This window comes from Etheostoma cragini, chromosome 6 (genome assembly GCF_013103735.1).
Source record: "Etheostoma cragini isolate CJK2018 chromosome 6, CSU_Ecrag_1.0, whole genome shotgun sequence".
Classification (NCBI taxonomy): Eukaryota; Metazoa; Chordata; class Actinopteri; order Perciformes; family Percidae; genus Etheostoma; species Etheostoma cragini.
The window spans coordinates 24,282,625-24,300,926 of record NC_048412.1 but is presented as its reverse complement, the minus strand read 5'-3'; the positions used below and the strand labels follow the sequence as shown (position 1 = coordinate 24,300,926).

Sequence of the window (18,302 nt, the reverse complement as noted above, 5' to 3'; positions counted from 1 at the left end):
TTTCGTGTATTTTTTGTTGCTGTTAGCGTGGCTTGTTTTCCTTGGGCATTTGTTTTGTTAAGTACATTTTTTTAAAGTTGTCTATTTTTGTCTGTTCAAAACATTTTTTAATAATAAAAAATGACGTTTTAATACGTTTTAGTTAGTAGTCTATGATAAAATATAGCTTACTATATTAGGCTAATCTATTTTTTAAAAAAAATTGAAATTGTTGTTTTGACTCTGGTACCCCCGCTGTGTATTTTCCCTGTTCTTTTTTACTGAAGACATTAAGTGACATGTCACAGTAGGAAAAGCAGAGGCCCATTAAAACAACTAAGGACACGGAACCCCCAACAGACACTTTGAACTCAGGGATTCTTCCTCCCCCCTCCTTTTTATCTTAGAAGGATGGGACGAGCAAAGCTATAAATGTTCACACTGTTTTAAGCAGCCAGCTTGAAAGCCCTCGTAAATCACATATACTTAGAAGATGTTTCATGTTTGTTTTAAAGACTGAACATACAGTACATTTTTTGCAGATTCATTGGAAGGAAAGCAAACTAATGCATGTATATAGCCATGTAGCCTTTGTTTGTGTAGGTGTAGACGGGGCCCTTAGTCACATTTCATAGTCGTTAGTAGTTCTACAAAAATAGTCATTTCCTCTGTAAACTTCTCAAATAGTTTCATTTAGGCCCCAAAGCCAAAAGAGGTCGCAGGATCCATTTCAGTAGTTCAAGTACATTTTGATACTACATTTTTAATTCTACAGGATTGTTACTCAATATTACTTCCACCACTGGAAGGCATTTAAACAACAAAAACGATTATTATTATTAGTATTATTATTATTATTATTATTATTATTATTATTATTATTATTATTATTATTATTATTATTATTATTATTAGTGTTGTTTTTGCTGTTATGTGACGGTCATTTTTTCTTCTTCTATTTCTGCTTTGTAGATACGTTTAGCAATTCTAGACTTTGCCATAGGACTTTGCTCATGAGAGAAAACAAACTTCCCAGTTTCGACGGCCTTACCAGTGCGCATGCTCGGACATGGCAGCTGCCTGCGGGAAGCTCAGTCACAAATCCGCCAGAGAAGATATTTAGCCAAATAAAACGTGAGCTAACCGAGCTGACAGATGATGTGTTTCACTGTGAGAGCCATGGAGTAAACAGCTGGCAACGGGCAAATTGGCTTCTGATCTGGATGGAACCGACGGGTCTACAAGACGTTTTCAAATGTATAACATTATGTAAGCAAAGCCTAAAATACGTGTCCTTTTAAAGGTTGTTTGTCGTAGTTTAGCATTAAAGTACAGTTGCTAGGAGTTACCTACACAAGGGAATGGACAAACAGGCTCAATGCTAATCATTTAATAAAAGCATGCAATTGTTTTGCTCGATGCAAAAGACCCCCAATGACCCGTTTCTTGTGTTGTAGCCATTGCAGCAATGGAGGATATGGGTCTCCATCCCAAACCCACCAATGACCCCCCTCATAGAGCCACAGTCACTGAGACTTTTGGGCTGCACCACATCCCAGCAGGTGTGTATGAGCTCTGATTGTGTCTCTCTATAAATAAACAGCAGTTACTGACACTGTCTTACCAAGTGTGTGTGTGTGTGTTTGTGCTGTATCGTTCAGACCATCTTCACGACACTGATGCAAGTGGGAAATCTGACATTCATAAAGATGGTAAGTAACAGTGTGGGGAAGTTGTGTATGCAGCGAATGTATTAACTACCATACCTAATTGTTTTCTGTCTGCAGTTGTAAAAAAAAAAAAACAATTTGATGAATGATGATTCCCTCCTTTGAGTTGGCGGGTGGTATTAAACTGGAAACTGTCACTGTTGGATGCATACTTTTGTGAATTCTATCTTGAATCCTTTTGAAGCCTGTTACTTCGTTTCTCCCTATACAAATCATTTACATAAGTGTTCAAATATCTGGTATACATCTACTGTACATACACATCTAAATGTATTGAGATTGTTTTAGGATCCATACTGATAACCTGATATTGTAAATATTTTGGATTTGCACCTTATTTTTTATCTTTGACTTTTGAATTTGCACTCTTGCTACGTTATATTGAAACTGCTGCACAGCAAATGCCCTCGGGACATTTACCGTTTTCTCTTAACTTATCGTGATATTCAAGGATGCTCATTTTGAGTTGATTTTTTTTTTTAAACGTTAACTACACAAATAATGATCAATATTTACCAATACTCCGGTACCATCAAAGAGCACATAACAGTCACAATAACTGAGATATACACTATATATCTATAATAACTGGAATATATACAGTATAAATATTATCAAGCCTGTTTTTGTTCAAAACAAATACAGCAAATACAGCTTTCCTGCAATGATGCTGAGATTGTAGTTCTCTCACAGTGTCCAGCATTAATGTGATATGTCGATACATGTTCTTCACATGTGTACAACAAAGGGTTTTTATTTTTAGCAGAAAAAAAAAATTGCATCACCACTTTTAGTCTGCAGATCCACATACTCAAACTGGGTGTCCTGTATTGCTGTAGGCTGTTGCTGTTCTTAAGCTCAGCTAGGTCTAACGTTGCTTTTTGGATCATTTTGTGTTTGATAATCAAAAAATGTTGGTTTTATTTTTCAGTGCTCCTTAATACAGCTGCCAAAAAAGGCAACACTACCAAGGACAAGACAGGGACTGGCAGGAAAAAACTCCAAGCCAAAGTTGCAGATCCATCAAAGTGGAACCAAAACCAGCAGAAACAGCTGAGGATGGAAGGTAAATCATACGTGAGCAAACGCAAAAAAGACGGCGAGGTTGTGACAAAACAGCCAAGAGCAATGGGACCGAGATGCACCTCGAATGCATGCAAAAAGGCATCAAACCGGCTTTGCAATGAAATCAACGAAGAGGCCAGAAAGAAAGTGTTTGATGAATTCTGGCAGCAGATGGACTGGGCTCAGAGAAAACTGTACGTATCACAACAAGTTGACCGTGACCCCGTGGAAAGGTCTCGTGCAGTGGGAGCGCAGTCAAGAAGATCAGTTTCACACCGTTATCACTTGATGGTGGATGGCAAAAGAAAACAAGTGTGTAAAAACATGTTCCTGTCAACCCTGGGGATAGGAGAGTGGTCGGTGCTCAACTGGACACAGAAAGGAGCAACAACAAAGAATGAATCAAGTGAGAACAATTTGGAAAAAAGGAAGGCTGTCCCTCAGTGCCCACAACAGGTCCCTGTTTCGTCTTCAGTCAATAATACTGCAGACGTTACCCAGGGTGAGTGTCTCTGCTCTTTTTCAGCTACTTACTTAACTTAGTTGTAATGCTGGAACAAATTAATAAAATGTATGTAACACGTAATAATCAGTTAATCATCCGAAGCAAAAGATGCCATACATTTGCTGGTTCTAGCTTCTCAAATGTGAGAATGTTATGCTTTCTTTCTGTTTTACATCATTGTAAGATGATGCCTGTTGGTTTGAAGCTGCTGGTTGGATGAAACAAATTATTTTAGAGGTCTCATGACATGGTGTTCTTTGGATGCTTTTATATAGATCTTTGTGGCCCCCTAATACCATATCTGAAGTTTCTTTCTGAAGTCTCTTTCCCAAAATTCAGCCTTGGTGCAGAGTTACATGACCTCATAAGGAGCAAGATTCCAGATCGGCCCGTCTGAGTTTTTGTTTTTTCAACGGCAGAGCAGTATACCCAGGGCTCGGTTTATAGCTATTGCCATTTCTAGGCACTGGGGAACCATAGACAGGCTGGGGGAACTCATATTAATGTTAAAAAAACTCATAAAGTGAAATTTTCATGCCGTGGGACCTTTAGGACATCATCTTGGATTGTGACTACACAAATTTAAGTGGAAAAACTAATCGGGATTTAAATTGAGAATGAAAATAACTATTAGTTACAGCCCTACTTAGTGCATTTATGTAATATTGTTAGTTAGTGTCATTGTTTTCTGTGGTTTCCACAGTAACACTAAAGTGAATCCCAGTAATACCTCACACCTTTTCCTTGTGTTTGCAGAACAAGTAAATGCTGCTGACAAAGACAGGCCACCAGAACCCGAGGGGTCAGCCAGAAAGAAATCCAGAGTTGCCACCCCGCTAACATGGAAGCACAATCGACAGAAGCAACTTAGAATGGAGGGAAAACCATACATCAGCAAACGAAAGAAAGACGGCACGACCATAACTAAAGGTCAGAGGACCATGGGATTAAGGTGCACGTCCGGTGCTTGCAAAAGGGCATCCAACCGCTTCTGTGCAGACTTCAGTGAGGAAATGAGGAACGAGCTGTTTACCAGTTTCTGGCAGTGTATGAACTGGGCTCAGAGAAAGACCTATGTGTCCGGATTAGTCGACTGTGACCCAGTGGAAAGAACCCGAGCACCGTGGACTCAGTCGAGAAGGTCGGTCTCCATGCGCTATCATTTGATAGCCACCGGTGAAAGAAAACAGGTTTGCAAAAAGATGTTCCTCTCCACTTTGGGGATTGGAGAGTGGTCAGTGCTCAACTGGGCACAAAATACATCCAAGCAGGACAATTCAGAGGAAATCAACAAGAAGCAAACGCAGAGGAAGTCCCGTAAAGCTTCAGAGCATGTAGTCCTGAATCAGTTCCTCGAGAGTTTACCCAAAGTTCCCTCATACTGTTGCGTGTCGTCCGTCTCCAAGCTGTATCTGGAGCCGGTCTTCTCAAACATGTCCGAGGTGTACAGGAAATACTACAACCACTGCTTAGAGAGGAAGGCAACACCGCTCTCTCGGCAGGTTTTCTGTGCTGTATTTAAAAAGATGGATTTGGGATTGTGTGACTCCAAAAGGGATCAAGGGTGTTCTTTCGGTGGGAATTTGTTTAATGAGCTTTGGGAGGAATACTGCTCGGAAAGAGGAGCTCCAGGGCCACAGCCAGAGAAAAGGGGTAACCAGTAGAGAGGGGTGAAGGAGAAAAACGTTCTGCGTTGGAGTTCAATGCTTCTTGTTTGTTGCTTCATTACTTACAACATGATCATATGCCCATTGTGGAAAGTTGAAATCCAAAACTTTGCCAAAATGACTTAATGATCTCCAGTTTTGTTAAATCCCATATAGCATAGACAGATAGATAGATCACACTATCTGAAGCAATCTAGTCTTTATGCAGCTGAACAGTTGTTATTCAAGCACTACACTTATTTTGTTGTTGTAATGGAGAATGCAAGTTGTTACTTAAAATGTAAGTTCTCTGTGAGATTATTTGTCAACCATCATTATTAGGTCCAAACTAAGACAATCTGCATCTGTATATCTACTGTTTGGGATTGCAATAAGTGTCTGTGTCATGCGTAATAATATGGAAAAAATCATAATTGCAGTTATTTTGGTTAATATTGAAATCAGGATTATTTAACACAAGTAGTCATTGTCTTTTGGAAAGATGTTTTAAGTATTGAATTTAAAAAAACAGTGAAACAGATTATCAGTATAAACTGAAATTTCCTTTAATACTTTTGCCTGTTTTTGTTTTTCATTCAGAACACAAGACAAAATAAGAGTTAGTAATTGTTTTTTTCCACAATGAATGTGTTTGTGTGATTGTGAGGAGACAAAATCTTTGGAGATAAAAACTTTAATTGATTGCACAGCCCTGATGTGAACAGTCAAAGTCAAATGCCTTGGACTTACAACACTGCAAACTTCTCAAGTTACCGGTTCTTATTTATTTCACTCTGCTTGATAAAGAGCAATGTGTGGCCAAAATGGTGTATTTTCTTTTGTGGATTAAATAAGAACAGAAGCTGTTTACAGAGTCCTTCTCGAGGCAGAGCACTCACAGTTACTTATTTTTTATTTTTTTTAGACTCAGCAGCTGGACATATTCTTTGTAAAGGTCAAATTCAAAGCACACCATTTCCTCACACCCTTTAGCTTTTTACACATTGAAATAACGGCTCTTCTAACAGCACACATACCCCATACTGTGTTTTTTTTTAAAACACAGTAAGACGCACACACACATACGCATGCACATACGGTCATCACCCTCCTATTCTTCTCCACACAGTGGCAGGAAGTTGTCCAGATATCCGCAGGGCCTCTGAAAAAAGAGTGAGTGAACAAAGTGGGCTGGGTGGTGGTGTGGGAAGGTGTTAGCGGTTGTGGCGGCGATGATGGGATTGGGCAACTTTACTCAGAGTTAAGTGTTCATTGTGAACAGCAGGACTACAGCTACACCACATAGCTACAGATTAAGTGTATAACACTGTGAGTTGCTCCTGGAGATCAGAGGCAGGTTTAACCAAACAGCTGGACTGGACTCCGGATCACTCTGGGCAGAGACAAAAAGGAGCACCGCAGCGGGTGAACAACCTGAAGATGTTTGTTCTGAGGACGTTTGTTCTGCTGGGACTGAGCTGGACATGTCAAGGTTAGCTAGCCACCCTATTCTCAACATATTTTTCTTTCTTTTGCACAGACAGTACACCACACATGTCACCCCTGTTCAAAGTGTAGTGAAACTACATCCTGTGGCTGTAGATAGAAATCTGATTACCAGTTTGGAAAAAAGTAAAGCTCTATTGGGTTGGATACTGGTATACGACTTAGATAAAGTTATTTTCCCCGAATGCATTATTTAAAAAAATGGCAGAATATACTTTTTTTGTCAATGTAGATATGGATTTAACTTTTGGGAATATTCAGTTAAGGATAAAGTGAAACACAGTTTTATAATGACATATTTCTATTTCTCTTGTACCAAAGCTCTCTTTTTATTGATTGAGTTAAACAAAAGTCTAATGTCTAAATTCAGCATATTGTTCACGCGTTTCTTTTCTGCCATTAATTTATGGCCCCGCACACACCTGCCAAGCCCATTGTCCAACTCCATCACATTCCTCATTGCCACGGTGACGACCTTCAACCTTTATCAAGTCCCTGCCCACTCCATTTCCTGTTGCTATTCGCTTCTCCTGGAAACTTCCTGTTTATGTCGGGCCCATTTCCTGTTTCCTTTAATGGTCCGTATCAGGACCCACCTTTCATGGCTTGACCTGCATTGTTATGAATAGTTGCTAATGCTCTGAGACAATGAGTGGTTTGAATATGTGGCTGAGTTGGTCCTGCGATAAAATACTTGCTGAAAACAGTGCGTGGTAAAATAATACATTCACAATGTATTTGCCAAGTGTGCAAATGCATGATAACATGGTAGTGATGTTTGCCTTTGACATTTGTCAGCACATACTAAATTCACCTGCAATTTCAATGGTCAAGAAAACAAACAGGTGGACGTTCATAAAACATGCAGAAGACCATTTACAAATACATTATTTTTACATTTTACCGAAAACAACTGTACATAAAAAACCTCTATATTAATGTACAACATTGTGTACTGTTGCTACTAATCTGTGCTTGTCTCCACAGCTGCGTCTGGTGATCCGTGGGGTCAGTGTCCAGTCAACAGAAAGTGTAAGGACAAGTTTGGAGACAACTCCTGTGACAGAGAGTGTATGGAGCCTGAGTGTCTCAGAGATGGTTTTGACTGCCTAAAGGACCGGGGCCACTGCAAGTAAAACACTTTTGTTGTCATTTTCAGCCATAATATTCACCATTAAAAAAACAAAAATTTTCCAGCTTTTTAGTGAATGTTTTCATTGCTTATTCATGCCAGTTTTGGTTGTCCTTTTAAATTGTTGTATGAATTTGGGTTGTTCCATGTAGGCTATTATGTATTATGTATCTTATTTGCATTCATACTTTTAAATGTTTTCACAAAATGAAATCACTCTAGGTTTAAGGAAGTTTTTATGCAAGAGAGACTTGGGCAACAAACTCAAATAACAGGCAAACATGATTATTAATATCATTATAATTACTTTATGAGTAATCAGATTAATTTAGTATTGTTTATTGTCCTTAATCAGTACACTTGTGCAGAATATTGATTTAAATATTGAAAATAAATAAATAGTGTAAAATGTATAGTGTGTAATGTGAAAAGGGTTTCTTTGGTACCAAGATTCTGCAACATAATAATATTTACAACAATTCGAAACACAAACACAATTATAAACAGTGTTTCACATTGTTAATTTGAGGCAGTGAACTGTCCAATATGTTAACTATTTACTGTTTAAAACAAACAACAGAAATGAGATATAAGATAAGTAAGTAATAATGTAATTATTTCTTGTTCTGACCTTTTTCACTCCAAGCATGAAAGTTTATAAACCTTGAAATTATTTTGTCAAATCTCTTATTCTATCTCTTTTTTCTTTATACATCTCTTCATCCCACCCCATCATGGCTTTCAGTCTGGGCCACATCCTGTACTGCCGTGATCACTACGCCAATTCCCATTGCGAGCAGGGATGCGACAATGCTCCTTGTGGATGGGACGGCAGCGACTGCTTCACACACCAGAGCCCCCTGTGGGCCAAAGGCACCCTGGTCCTTCACGCCAATCTCCCACAACAACGGGGCACCTTTTCCAACAGCTCCCTGCTCTGGGCGCTCAGCATCCTCCTCCAGTCGCCACTCAAACTGAGAGGCTTGGCCCCCCTTGCCACTAACAGAAATTTGTTTGACTTTGACCCTCAGCAGCTCGCCAGCCTGCTGGCTCAGGCATCTGCGGGTGACTCAAATGGGTAGGTGCTGAGTGAACTGTCAAAAATAGTGAGTATAAAGTTCTATGAAGCAGTATTTTTAATGATATACAGGACCGTTCACTAACTAACCATTCACTAGTCAAATACTGACACTTTATCGTGGCCATCAGTGTCAGATACTGACTCACAAGGCACTCACATGCACATCACTTCACATCATATCAAAACTCTCTGTGATTGCATTCTTTGCTCAGGGCGCCATTACTCCAGTATCTTTACATCCTTACATAGCAAATAGTTGTTTACTGCTATATTCATGTTATGAATATTGATTACAGTCCCTTTAAAAGAGAGATAGGACTTTGGTCTAAATATATACTGTACATCTCAGTTTCTCACAAGGTTTTTAACATATTGCTATAACGAGTACTCTACCGATTAAACATTGCATTCCTAAATTATTGTCAGACTCACATTAGACAGTTTGAACAAAAAAAATGATAACAATCAATGAAGTAAAAAAGGGATATTGTCTTTTTCATTGAACACCTTTTTCTTCCTTTTCAAAATCTAGCACCTACATTACCCACTTTGCAACCTCACTAGCAGCTATTGTACCTTCATACACCTTTTTTTCACATATGCAGTCGTACTCAAGACCTGTAAACAGACGTTGAAAATAAACACTTTCATCAAGCTAAATACCTAGAATATTAATTACAGGTATAACAGCTTCTGTTGTCTTCCTCTTTGTTTTAATACTATTCAAAATGTCAATAAGATTCCATCTAGCATTTGAAAATACCAAGGTTTTGTCAATACGGGCTTGAGTTAATCAAGCACCTAAACACCTAAGTAAATTTTGTAAAGACAAAATAAGTGGGCCAAGCATAAAACCTTGGGGAACTCCATTAAGTACAGTAACTGTAGTCTTAAGTCTGAACTGAGCCCATTGACTACCAGGGTTACTGTTATGAATGCTGAGATGCATGTGTGTTAAGTGTGTAACTTTTTTATGTTGAAACAAAACATTGTACAGATTTTAAAGGGTTTTAGATTTTATTCAGCCAACGTAGCCAAACTTCAGGCCTCCAAAACGGTATACCTGCTCTTTTCTACTGTTTCCTTCTCTCTCACTCTTTCCTAGCTCCCTCCTTTTCCTCCAAGTGGACAACAGGCCATGCTCCCGCCTGCCCTCTACCTGTTTCCCTTATGCCACTGAGGCAGCCAGTTTCCTGCGTGCAGTAATGTTGCTAAAGCCTGACTTGTTAAACACTCTTACTGATCTGAAGGCCGTCATCAGTATTAGAGGTGTCCGAGAGGAAATAGGAAGCAGAGTGGAGGAAACGGTAAAAGTGGAAGTCAAAGGTAGTGTCCTGTCTCCCACACACAGACACACACACACACACACACCCATCCACCTTTGAGTTTCATCCAAACAAAACATTATTCAACACCTTTGCCATTTCCAGTGTGTAGATGTGATGGTCACAGCTGCTGATTGAGTTTTAGTTTTTCAAACATTATTTTAGAGGCATAGCTCAATAAGAATTTACCATGAATGTAACATGACTTTCTATCAGATGAATTTGAGTACTTCAGTAAATAGGTGATAGCTGATGCTGTGATCATGATATCACTTTTTTTTCAATATCTTGCAGCTGTTACAAAAAATGTTCTACCTCATAGTAGTTAATATTAATTTTCCATTCTTCCTCTCAAAAGATCAGACCCCTGCATGGCTATGGGCCTCGATTGCTGTAGCGATTGGCCTGCTGTTGGTGCTGGCCCTGGTGATGTTTCTGGTGGTGAGGAGGGTGAGGCAGCGGCGGTTGGAGAGGGAAGGTGGTAGTAGAGTGAGACACCGGTCTACGGCCACAGACAGTAACCCAAAATCCAAGGCCTTGACACCACACCCAGCCCACCAAGACCAGAGGGCTAGGTCAAGCAGAGAGAAAGAGAAGATCAGCTTGAGGAAAAAGAAGAAAGCGAAGGAAGCAGAGAAAAAGAGAAGGAGGGAACCGCTGGGGGAGGATGCCATTCGAATGCGGTGAGACGAGCTGCGTTGAAAGACATGAAAGGATGTTTTGTCTGCTGGAGGAATGATGTCATGTAGACAAATATGGTGTGTCCTAAAACAACTGAAAGCTCATCCTGTGTAGTTATTGAAAAGGCTGAATGGCAATTCAGTCAATCAGTTGGATATAACCTTTAATCTTAATTTATTTCTAAACCCTTCTCTGCTTAACAGATATATTATGTTATTTATCAAGATTAGTTGATTAATCAATCAATCTATATACTGGTTTGTTTCTCTATACAAACTAAAGAGCTTTTTGTTTGGAGATGTTGGTCAAGCAATTTGACAATGGCACCATTGCTAAAGGCATGTTATCCAATTTTGTAACATTCCATACTGAAGATTTCATGTTTAATTGATTCATCTAAATACTAGGGAACAGATTAGTGGAAAATGGATGTGTCCTGGTGGGTAAGGACACATGTCATGTAACTGCATCGTTCCCAGTTTAGTTGCCGCCAGGACCCTTCTTTGCATGTCATCTACTCTCTCTCTCTCCCTCTCTCTCTCTCTCTCTCTCTCTATCTATCTCTCTTTATCACGTTAATGCCTTCCTATACGTTCATTCTATCACATAAAGGCAAAAATTGCATTAAAAAATTCTTTATTTTAAAATAAAATACATTTTCTCACCACAGCTCACTCAGAGCCGTGAAACAATAAGTATCTATCATCCCTGTTATGTTTAGGGTCTTGGTTCATTTCCTCTAAGACTACCAACCCATGCATGTTTTAGGAAAACACATTGTGAGATGGTATTCTTGAGTTTGGGTGTGTTGCAGATCTCTTTGAATTTCTCATAAATCAAAAAAATGAATTGGAAAAAGGAAAACATGGTGTGACCATATAAAAGTTACTGTATCAAAACTGTGCTTTTGGTTTCCAGACCTCTCAAACGGGACCAGGATATAGGAAGTGACACAGACTTTACCCAGAGTTCAATGGAAGATATCAATGCGAGATGCTCCAGACAACAGGAGGAAACCTCCATCTGTGACCACAGGAGCCAGCAGCAGAAACACTACCGGGCTGAAACCTCGCAGCCCTGCAGACCTGTACAACGTAAGATTTAACATTAGTTTACTATGTTACTCATTGTTACTGTTAAGCATCTCGAAAATGGGAATATATTTTTTTTATTATTGGCCAGCATCTGATTGGCTGGTTGCATCTGTTAAAATCTTCAGACAGCTTTTAACATTTGTTAACTACAAAGTCATTTTTTTATTGGTTTTACTGGTCTCTAAAGTGATGGTTACTGGACTTAAATACAGCTGCAACATATTAGCCGCTTAATCATTTACTTCACAATCAACACAAAATATAGAAAGAAAAGAAAAAGTTGGTCTGTTGGTCAGACAAAACAAGACATTCAAAGATGTCATGTAGACCAAACAATCAAGAAAATAATCTGTAGATTATCAATAATGAAAATAATAATTAAACCACACCATATTGTCACCACATGAAACATGTACATGTTCAGCCTATGTTTAATGTCAAAGAGGACTCTGACATACTGTATACTGTATCTCCTTCCGCATAGTATTGGGATGTGTATCAAAAACCCTTACATGTGTAAGTTGGAGATCCACCTGAAATGATTTTTGTTCTCCATCAGCTCCACCTAGAGGATGGGAGAGAAACGTCATGCCTCCTCCTCTGCTCAGTCCTCCGCAGCAGGTCTGTTCTTAGTTTTTGTTTTAAACATTTTCTTCATTTTATTTTTTAAATGTTGTGAGGAGCCAATGTTATTAAGGAATTCATCCATTTAGGCTGTATTTGTTTATTCTCTTCATGTGTCTTTCTGTAGACCAAACTGTAAAAGGCCTAGTATCGCTTTGCCAGACCTCCCTTCACAGAGCTGTGGAGGAGGGTCTGGCTAATCCACATACAATTCCGGAATGAGAGAAAAACATGCTCTGGTTTATTGGCATTTCTTTAAACCAGTCAGAATATCGTCATGGGTGGCACTAAGCACCGGGCAGAGCCACGGTGCCTCTGCAAAATAGCCTTGTGAAGGAATTTGTTTTGGTTGAACATGTGTACACTCAAAAGTTTTTTAAGTTGTGCAACCGAAAACCGAGATTGGACCGATCGTCTAGCTAGCTGTCTGGATTTACCCTGCAGAGATCAGTGCAGAAGTTTACCTAGGTCCTCTTAGATCCACCAGAGCTTAAAATTCCAACACGGAGAAAGCAGAAGGTAACGGACATCTGGCCGAACAGAGTAAAATCCGTCGGAATTTCAATCGGCAACAGAGCAATCCTGGAAGTGGAACGTTGTGGATATACTGTAGAGTACACAGTGCCACACTTTAACTTTTAAATATGTATTATGTGTATGTCTTTTCTGTATATTTATCATAGCTCTGTTGTGTTGGCAGTCGGCAGAGTGGTGTGGCCCGGATGGGTCTGTGGTTCTGATCCGAGCGGTGCGTAGCGGGCTGGATAGGGTGGTCTTGGAGCTGCTGCGAGCAGGAGTGCCAGTCAACAACACTGATCATACTGGTAATGCATCTGTGTCAAAGTTACTAATATTAGTTTAGTCTGACTTAACCCGAAACGTCATTCAAATAGTATCTGCATGTCATTCTTGGTGCTGTAGTACAGGTAATGCAGCTACTTTTGTTTAAATTGCAGTTCCTCCAATTGATCTCATATTGCAATCAGCCTAAAACAGTTTGAAGAATTATGTGCAAATGCAGTTTGATTATTGCCTGTTTATTCAAGATCCAACCCTATTATGTCATCATCACCGTGGTCAGAAGCAGAGGTTGAGTAATTCTGCTCTAACCCCTTCATGCATTAAGTCAAAAAATGGCAGATTTTGTAAATGTTTGTTTTTTTTCTACTCAAAATGCAAGGGGTTTCTTAACCTTAATGTAATGGTGTCCATTAAAAACTGGAAAGCTAGTAACATTTTGTATTTTTGTAATAAGATTTGTATCTACACAGCCATAAGCCATCCTTTCTTAGAATGAATCCTGAGGGAAAGATGAATATATGTAGCAAATTCCACGGCGATTAGCCAATAGTTTTTAAAAACTTTTTACTAAAAGTATTGTCGTAGTAGTCATAGCATCACCAAAGTTAGTACACATCAACATCGTGAATGCATTTCTTTTAAAAATCACATGAAAGTATTCAGATCCTTTCCTTAAAGTAAAAAGTACTACTACCATACTGTGAAAATACTCTGTTGCTCTCTCTGTTTAGTAAAAGTCCGTTATACTGTCGGATAGTTTAATTTAAGATAAAACTTGATTTTCATAAACTACATGTGTTTCTGTGCAAAAATCTTATTTTGTAAAGTGATTAGTATCTAAAGCTGTCATATTAACAGAGTGGAGTAAACAGTACAATATTTCTCTCTGACAAGTAGCAGAGTTGAAGTAGAAAGTGGCACAAATAGAAAAGACTCAAGTAAAGTACAAGTAGCATTTGTATTTAAGTGCAGTACTGGAGTAAATGTACTTAGTTACATTCCACCACTGATCTGGACCTCAGAGACTAACTAACCAACAGACCGACATTGCAGTACTTAAAGCCACGGCGCTAGTTTGGCTAATAAAGTTACCTGTCTTTAACTCACCTGTCCACGTGCCATATTTGGATCCAATGCATGAATGGGTTAACGCTCACCTTGGTGAAAATTAGCATGTAGCGCTTCGGAGCAGGCCATTTCTTCTGTCACCTGTACACTGAGGGGCTGAGCAACTGGTGTAACTTACCCCGTCTCTCTCACGTCCTCTTTTTGTGTCCCTTCTCTCCCACCCTGTGCTCATCTCTCCATGGCTTCTCTTCTTCTTCCTCCTCCAGCTCCCCTGCTGCCCTCCTCTGACTCAGAACAAAGTTAATGTGCTCTAGTGCTCAAGATCGGGTTGATGGACATATTAACTTTGTTGCTGCTCTTTCTCCTTGTTTTGTCTTTGTTTCTCTCTACTTCTGTTCACATCTCTTAATGGTTTTTGTCTTTCTGACCTGTCCCTGTTATCTCTTTCTCACTTCAGCTGAAACAATTCCTTTCCACATCCCTCCATTCTCCCTCCCTTCACCATCTTGGGCTTGACTCTGTTGTGTAATGGTTGTTCATTGGCTGACTTACTCCCTCCCTTCTTCCCCCTTACCTCCCCTCCACTCACACCGTCTCTCAGGGAGATCAGCCCTGCACTGGGCATGCTCAGTAAACCACCTCTCCCTAACAAGGACCCTCATTCGCTACGGGGCCGCTGTCGACCTGCAAGACAACAAGGTCAGTTCTGACTGTTTCTTTGTCAGTGGTTATTAAGGAAGACTGAATCCTGATTGATCCACGTTTAAAACAAGCTGACTCTGTCTGCTTAATTTATATCGGACAGACATCATAGATGTACTTTTTTTATGATTATTTCTCTGGTAGGGCGAGACTGCTCTCTTCCTCTCTGCCATCCATGGTTGCTATGATACGGCCAGACTTCTCCTCCTTCATGGTGCCAACCTAGAGCTGCACGATCGGAGAGGACGTCGTCCAATGGACGTGGCCAGAGAGGGCATGCATCACCAGGTCCTAGAACTCCTGTTAGCTCACCAAATTCAGAGAGGGCCTGTTCCCGTCGACACGGCCAATGACATGCTGTGGGAGGATCGCACCCTGATGTACTCGCCGTGGGTCGGATCACAAGGGATGCCTGGAAGAAGTGCCTCCTTCTCTGGGATCATAGGACATCGAGATATGACCCCACCTCCACAAAAGTAAGCCTTCAGTAATAACATGCACGCACAGATGACAACATTCGTCTCTTTAACAGCCAAGTGAGAAACTCATGAGATGATGAAACTTGAATTTGCTCATAATTACCATACCAGCTTTTTTTTGTGCATATTTTAGCCAATCAGGTAAACATTGCATAATCATAGCACATTGTTACTTATCCTGGTTTACAAATCTATTCTAATTTACACTTTGCAGCAGTATTTTCAAAGTAATATTCATTTATATACTGTATATTTATTTTATTGAATTTATATTTTTTATTGATCTTCAGTGGGGAAATTACAATTTACACACAGGCCTGAAATATACACACACATGCTCAAGTCCCATACATGCACAGATGGAGAGATGTCAGAGTGAGTGGGCTGCCAGTGCAGGACCAGCACCCTGAGTGGTTGGCTGTTTTGCTCGAGAACGCCTTGGCAGTGCCCAGGAGGTGAACTGGCAACTACCAGTCCACACTCCATACTTTGGTCCGTACGGGGATTTGAACCAGTGACCCTCCACTTCCCAACCCAACTCACTACTTGTGCTTATGTAGTTCCTGTTTCTTTGTCTTGCCAGTGATTGGTCGATGAGTCGAGTGCAGTACCCCTCTCCTCAGAACTGGAGACCACAGCTCAACCAATCCGCAACAGCGCTGGTCCCTCCTAGAGTCATGGGCCGCTCCCCTCGGCCAATCAGCACCTTGCAAGAGGTAACCTCAGAGGACGAGGATCGTGATAGGCATCAGGAAGTCCCCAGAGCTGCAACACCTCACTTCCTGTCGCCCCAGCCTGCCCCTCGGCAGCGTTCCTTTTCGTGCACCCAGCATGCATTGCAGCGTCGCTCCAGTGCCCCCCAGCCAGAGCCCAATTATATTATTGTGACAGACAGAACAGCCAATGAGCCCATAGAAACAGTGATTGTTTCACCTCCTACATATGCTGCCGTCCAATCAGATCGCCAGCCAGTTTTAAACGGTGACACCCCCAGTAGAGCAGAACAATTAGCGGTGAGTTCAGCAGATTCAGAGCAGAAATCCAGAGGTGAGAGGTCAAACAACACTCCTGACTCCACACAAACAGCATTGTAGAGAAACCAGCAGCAAAACGTCCACAGCTTCTTTTCCATTCAGCCCATAGAGAAAGCCACAGAGAACATGTGAACACAATGACTTACAATTACAGAGAGGCTAGGAGTTTAAGTATGTCATCATGTGTATTTTGTTTTTCAGCCTAATACAAACTAAAAAGCTTACAAGGAGGCCCAACAACTAGAGGGAGTCCAACCTTATTTGCTATTGTTTTGGGACCTTGATTATTATCCAGTATGCATCTGTTGGTTGTCACCTGACAGATTTTCATGTAAAATTACTTATTTGTTACATTCCTGTCAAATTAATACACAATAGCACTTCCCAAATGACCTCCACAGTTTTTTACTCAGCCTTGCCTAAATTATTGTTATTATATTTTTTAAATAGTTCATATTTTCACATAGTACATACTTTAGGTAAAAAGAAAATAACATGTCTGAGATGAATGCCAGTTAAACGTGATGAATATTACAGTTGCACTCCAACATCTTGTGAAACTTGTTGCCTAATAATGCATTATATCCCCATTGTCATGACTTCTAACAGGTTGTACTCTGATAAGAAACAATCAAAGATAAATAATTATAAGAAACATGTGCATGGTAGCACAAAGATGTCAGAATCATGCTGATGCATGCAATAAAAAGACTGTTCATGCAACTTTTCAAGCAAAATGTGGATTTTCTCATTTTATTTTCAAATTCTCTTGCATCAGAGTCCGGCAGAGCAGAAGCCACAGGAGTTTCTCTCTAACTTTCGTAACCCTCCAGTAAAACACAGAGCCACTGCAAAGTAATGCTGAAGTAAGTTATTGACTCAATGATCAGTCAAAATACTCCCAGCAACCTGATATACATGGGTGTTAACAGGGTGCTATTCGGAAGTCTCCAAAGTTTAGAATCACTTTGGGTTTCTGACTCACGATCCGCAACTAGAGATTCGATAAATACAGATTTATGGTAGCTGACCTTTTCCCCCTTTCTGTGGCAATGAAGTCCCAGGCCTGCAGCTAAAAAAAAAACATCCTACTACACATTGCCTGTTTGTATCTGCCTCCAGAAGAGCAGCTGGCAAATATAGAGTGGTGTTGTCTTATTATGGTCCTCCATTATTTGGGGGTTTTGTATGAATTAAGATTATCAGTTTGGATCTGTAGACAGATGACTGATCCTCACAGTGTCAAGAAAACCTATAATCCTTGGACAGTGTGCATCATATCATTCTACAATGCCCCACATTCCAACCAGTGACATGCACGCAACATTCTGTTTCCTCGGTTACATTTGGATACTTGTGAGACTCAGGCCATTAAAACAAACAGGACTGACCTTTACCAGTCATGCTGGGTGGGGAAAAGAGAGCAAAACACCCATTTGCACTTTTAATATTAGTAGTACAGCATTAAAAGAAGTGTGTGGAGGACTGAAAGCTTTTTTAGCTTACTCAAATGCAAATTATGTACTTGCTCCATCTTTTTACTTTAAAAGGTCTTAAAATAATGTCCTAATAATATCATATAGTAAAACCTGACTTTTTACTGCAGAATTAGTGCTACATTTCTCACTTAGGTAGGGTTTTCAATGCCGGAATTTTACGTTTTTGCAGTGGTATTGTTAAAGGATGTAAGTAGTTCTTCCATCCCTCCAAAACTGACAGCTTGCATAAGCAATGTGCATGAAGATTAAACGGTTATAATGCTGCAGGGAGAATGAGGCAAATGGTCACATGTTCTCCAGACCAAATGACAATAAATATATATAAACAAACGGCCTTTAGTCGACTTGGCA

General features: G+C 40.0%; 2 protein-coding genes across 2 annotated transcripts; both read left to right on the top strand.

The window, feature by feature from the left end:
• The first annotated feature begins 1,043 nt into the window (after nt 1-1,043).
• LOC117945675 lies at nt 1,044-5,277 on the top strand. The gene is made up of 5 exons (XM_034873308.1): nt 1,044-1,248; nt 1,437-1,541; nt 1,641-1,691; nt 2,641-3,276; nt 4,036-5,277. Exons 1-5 carry the CDS (start codon nt 1,203-1,205, stop codon nt 4,941-4,943), a joined length of 1,746 nt encoding a protein of 581 aa, XP_034729199.1. The 5' UTR covers nt 1,044-1,202; the 3' UTR covers nt 4,944-5,277.
• A 760-nt stretch (nt 5,278-6,037) lies between these two features.
• On the top strand, nt 6,038-17,866 carry notchl (notch receptor, like). The gene is made up of 11 exons (XM_034873299.1): nt 6,038-6,417; nt 7,419-7,563; nt 8,309-8,641; nt 9,750-9,970; nt 10,328-10,652; nt 11,569-11,744; nt 12,304-12,365; nt 13,069-13,192; nt 14,839-14,936; nt 15,084-15,415; nt 16,002-17,866. Exons 1-11 carry the CDS (start codon nt 6,366-6,368, stop codon nt 16,510-16,512), a joined length of 2,379 nt encoding a protein of 792 aa, XP_034729190.1. The 5' UTR covers nt 6,038-6,365; the 3' UTR covers nt 16,513-17,866.
• Nucleotides 17,867-18,302: the final 436 nt, after the last annotated feature.

Excerpts from the sequence above, each read along its gene's own strand:
- notchl (XM_034873299.1), top strand. The coding sequence starts at position 6,366 with ATGTTTGTTCTGAGGACGTTTGTTCTGCTGGGACTGAGCTGGACATGT. Across the intron at positions 7,564-8,308 it reads AAGGACCGGGGCCACTGCAA|TCTGGGCCACATCCTGTACT; the intron begins GTAAAACACTTT and ends CATGGCTTTCAG. Across the intron at positions 11,745-12,303 it reads GCCCTGCAGACCTGTACAAC|CTCCACCTAGAGGATGGGAG; the intron begins GTAAGATTTAAC and ends GTTCTCCATCAG.
- LOC117945675 (XM_034873308.1), top strand. The coding sequence starts at position 1,203 with ATGGAACCGACGGGTCTACAAGACGTTTTCAAATGTATAACATTAT. Across the intron at positions 1,249-1,436 it reads TTTCAAATGTATAACATTAT|CCATTGCAGCAATGGAGGAT; the intron begins GTAAGCAAAGCC and ends CTTGTGTTGTAG. Across the intron at positions 1,542-1,640 it reads GCTGCACCACATCCCAGCAG|ACCATCTTCACGACACTGAT; the intron begins GTGTGTATGAGC and ends TGTATCGTTCAG.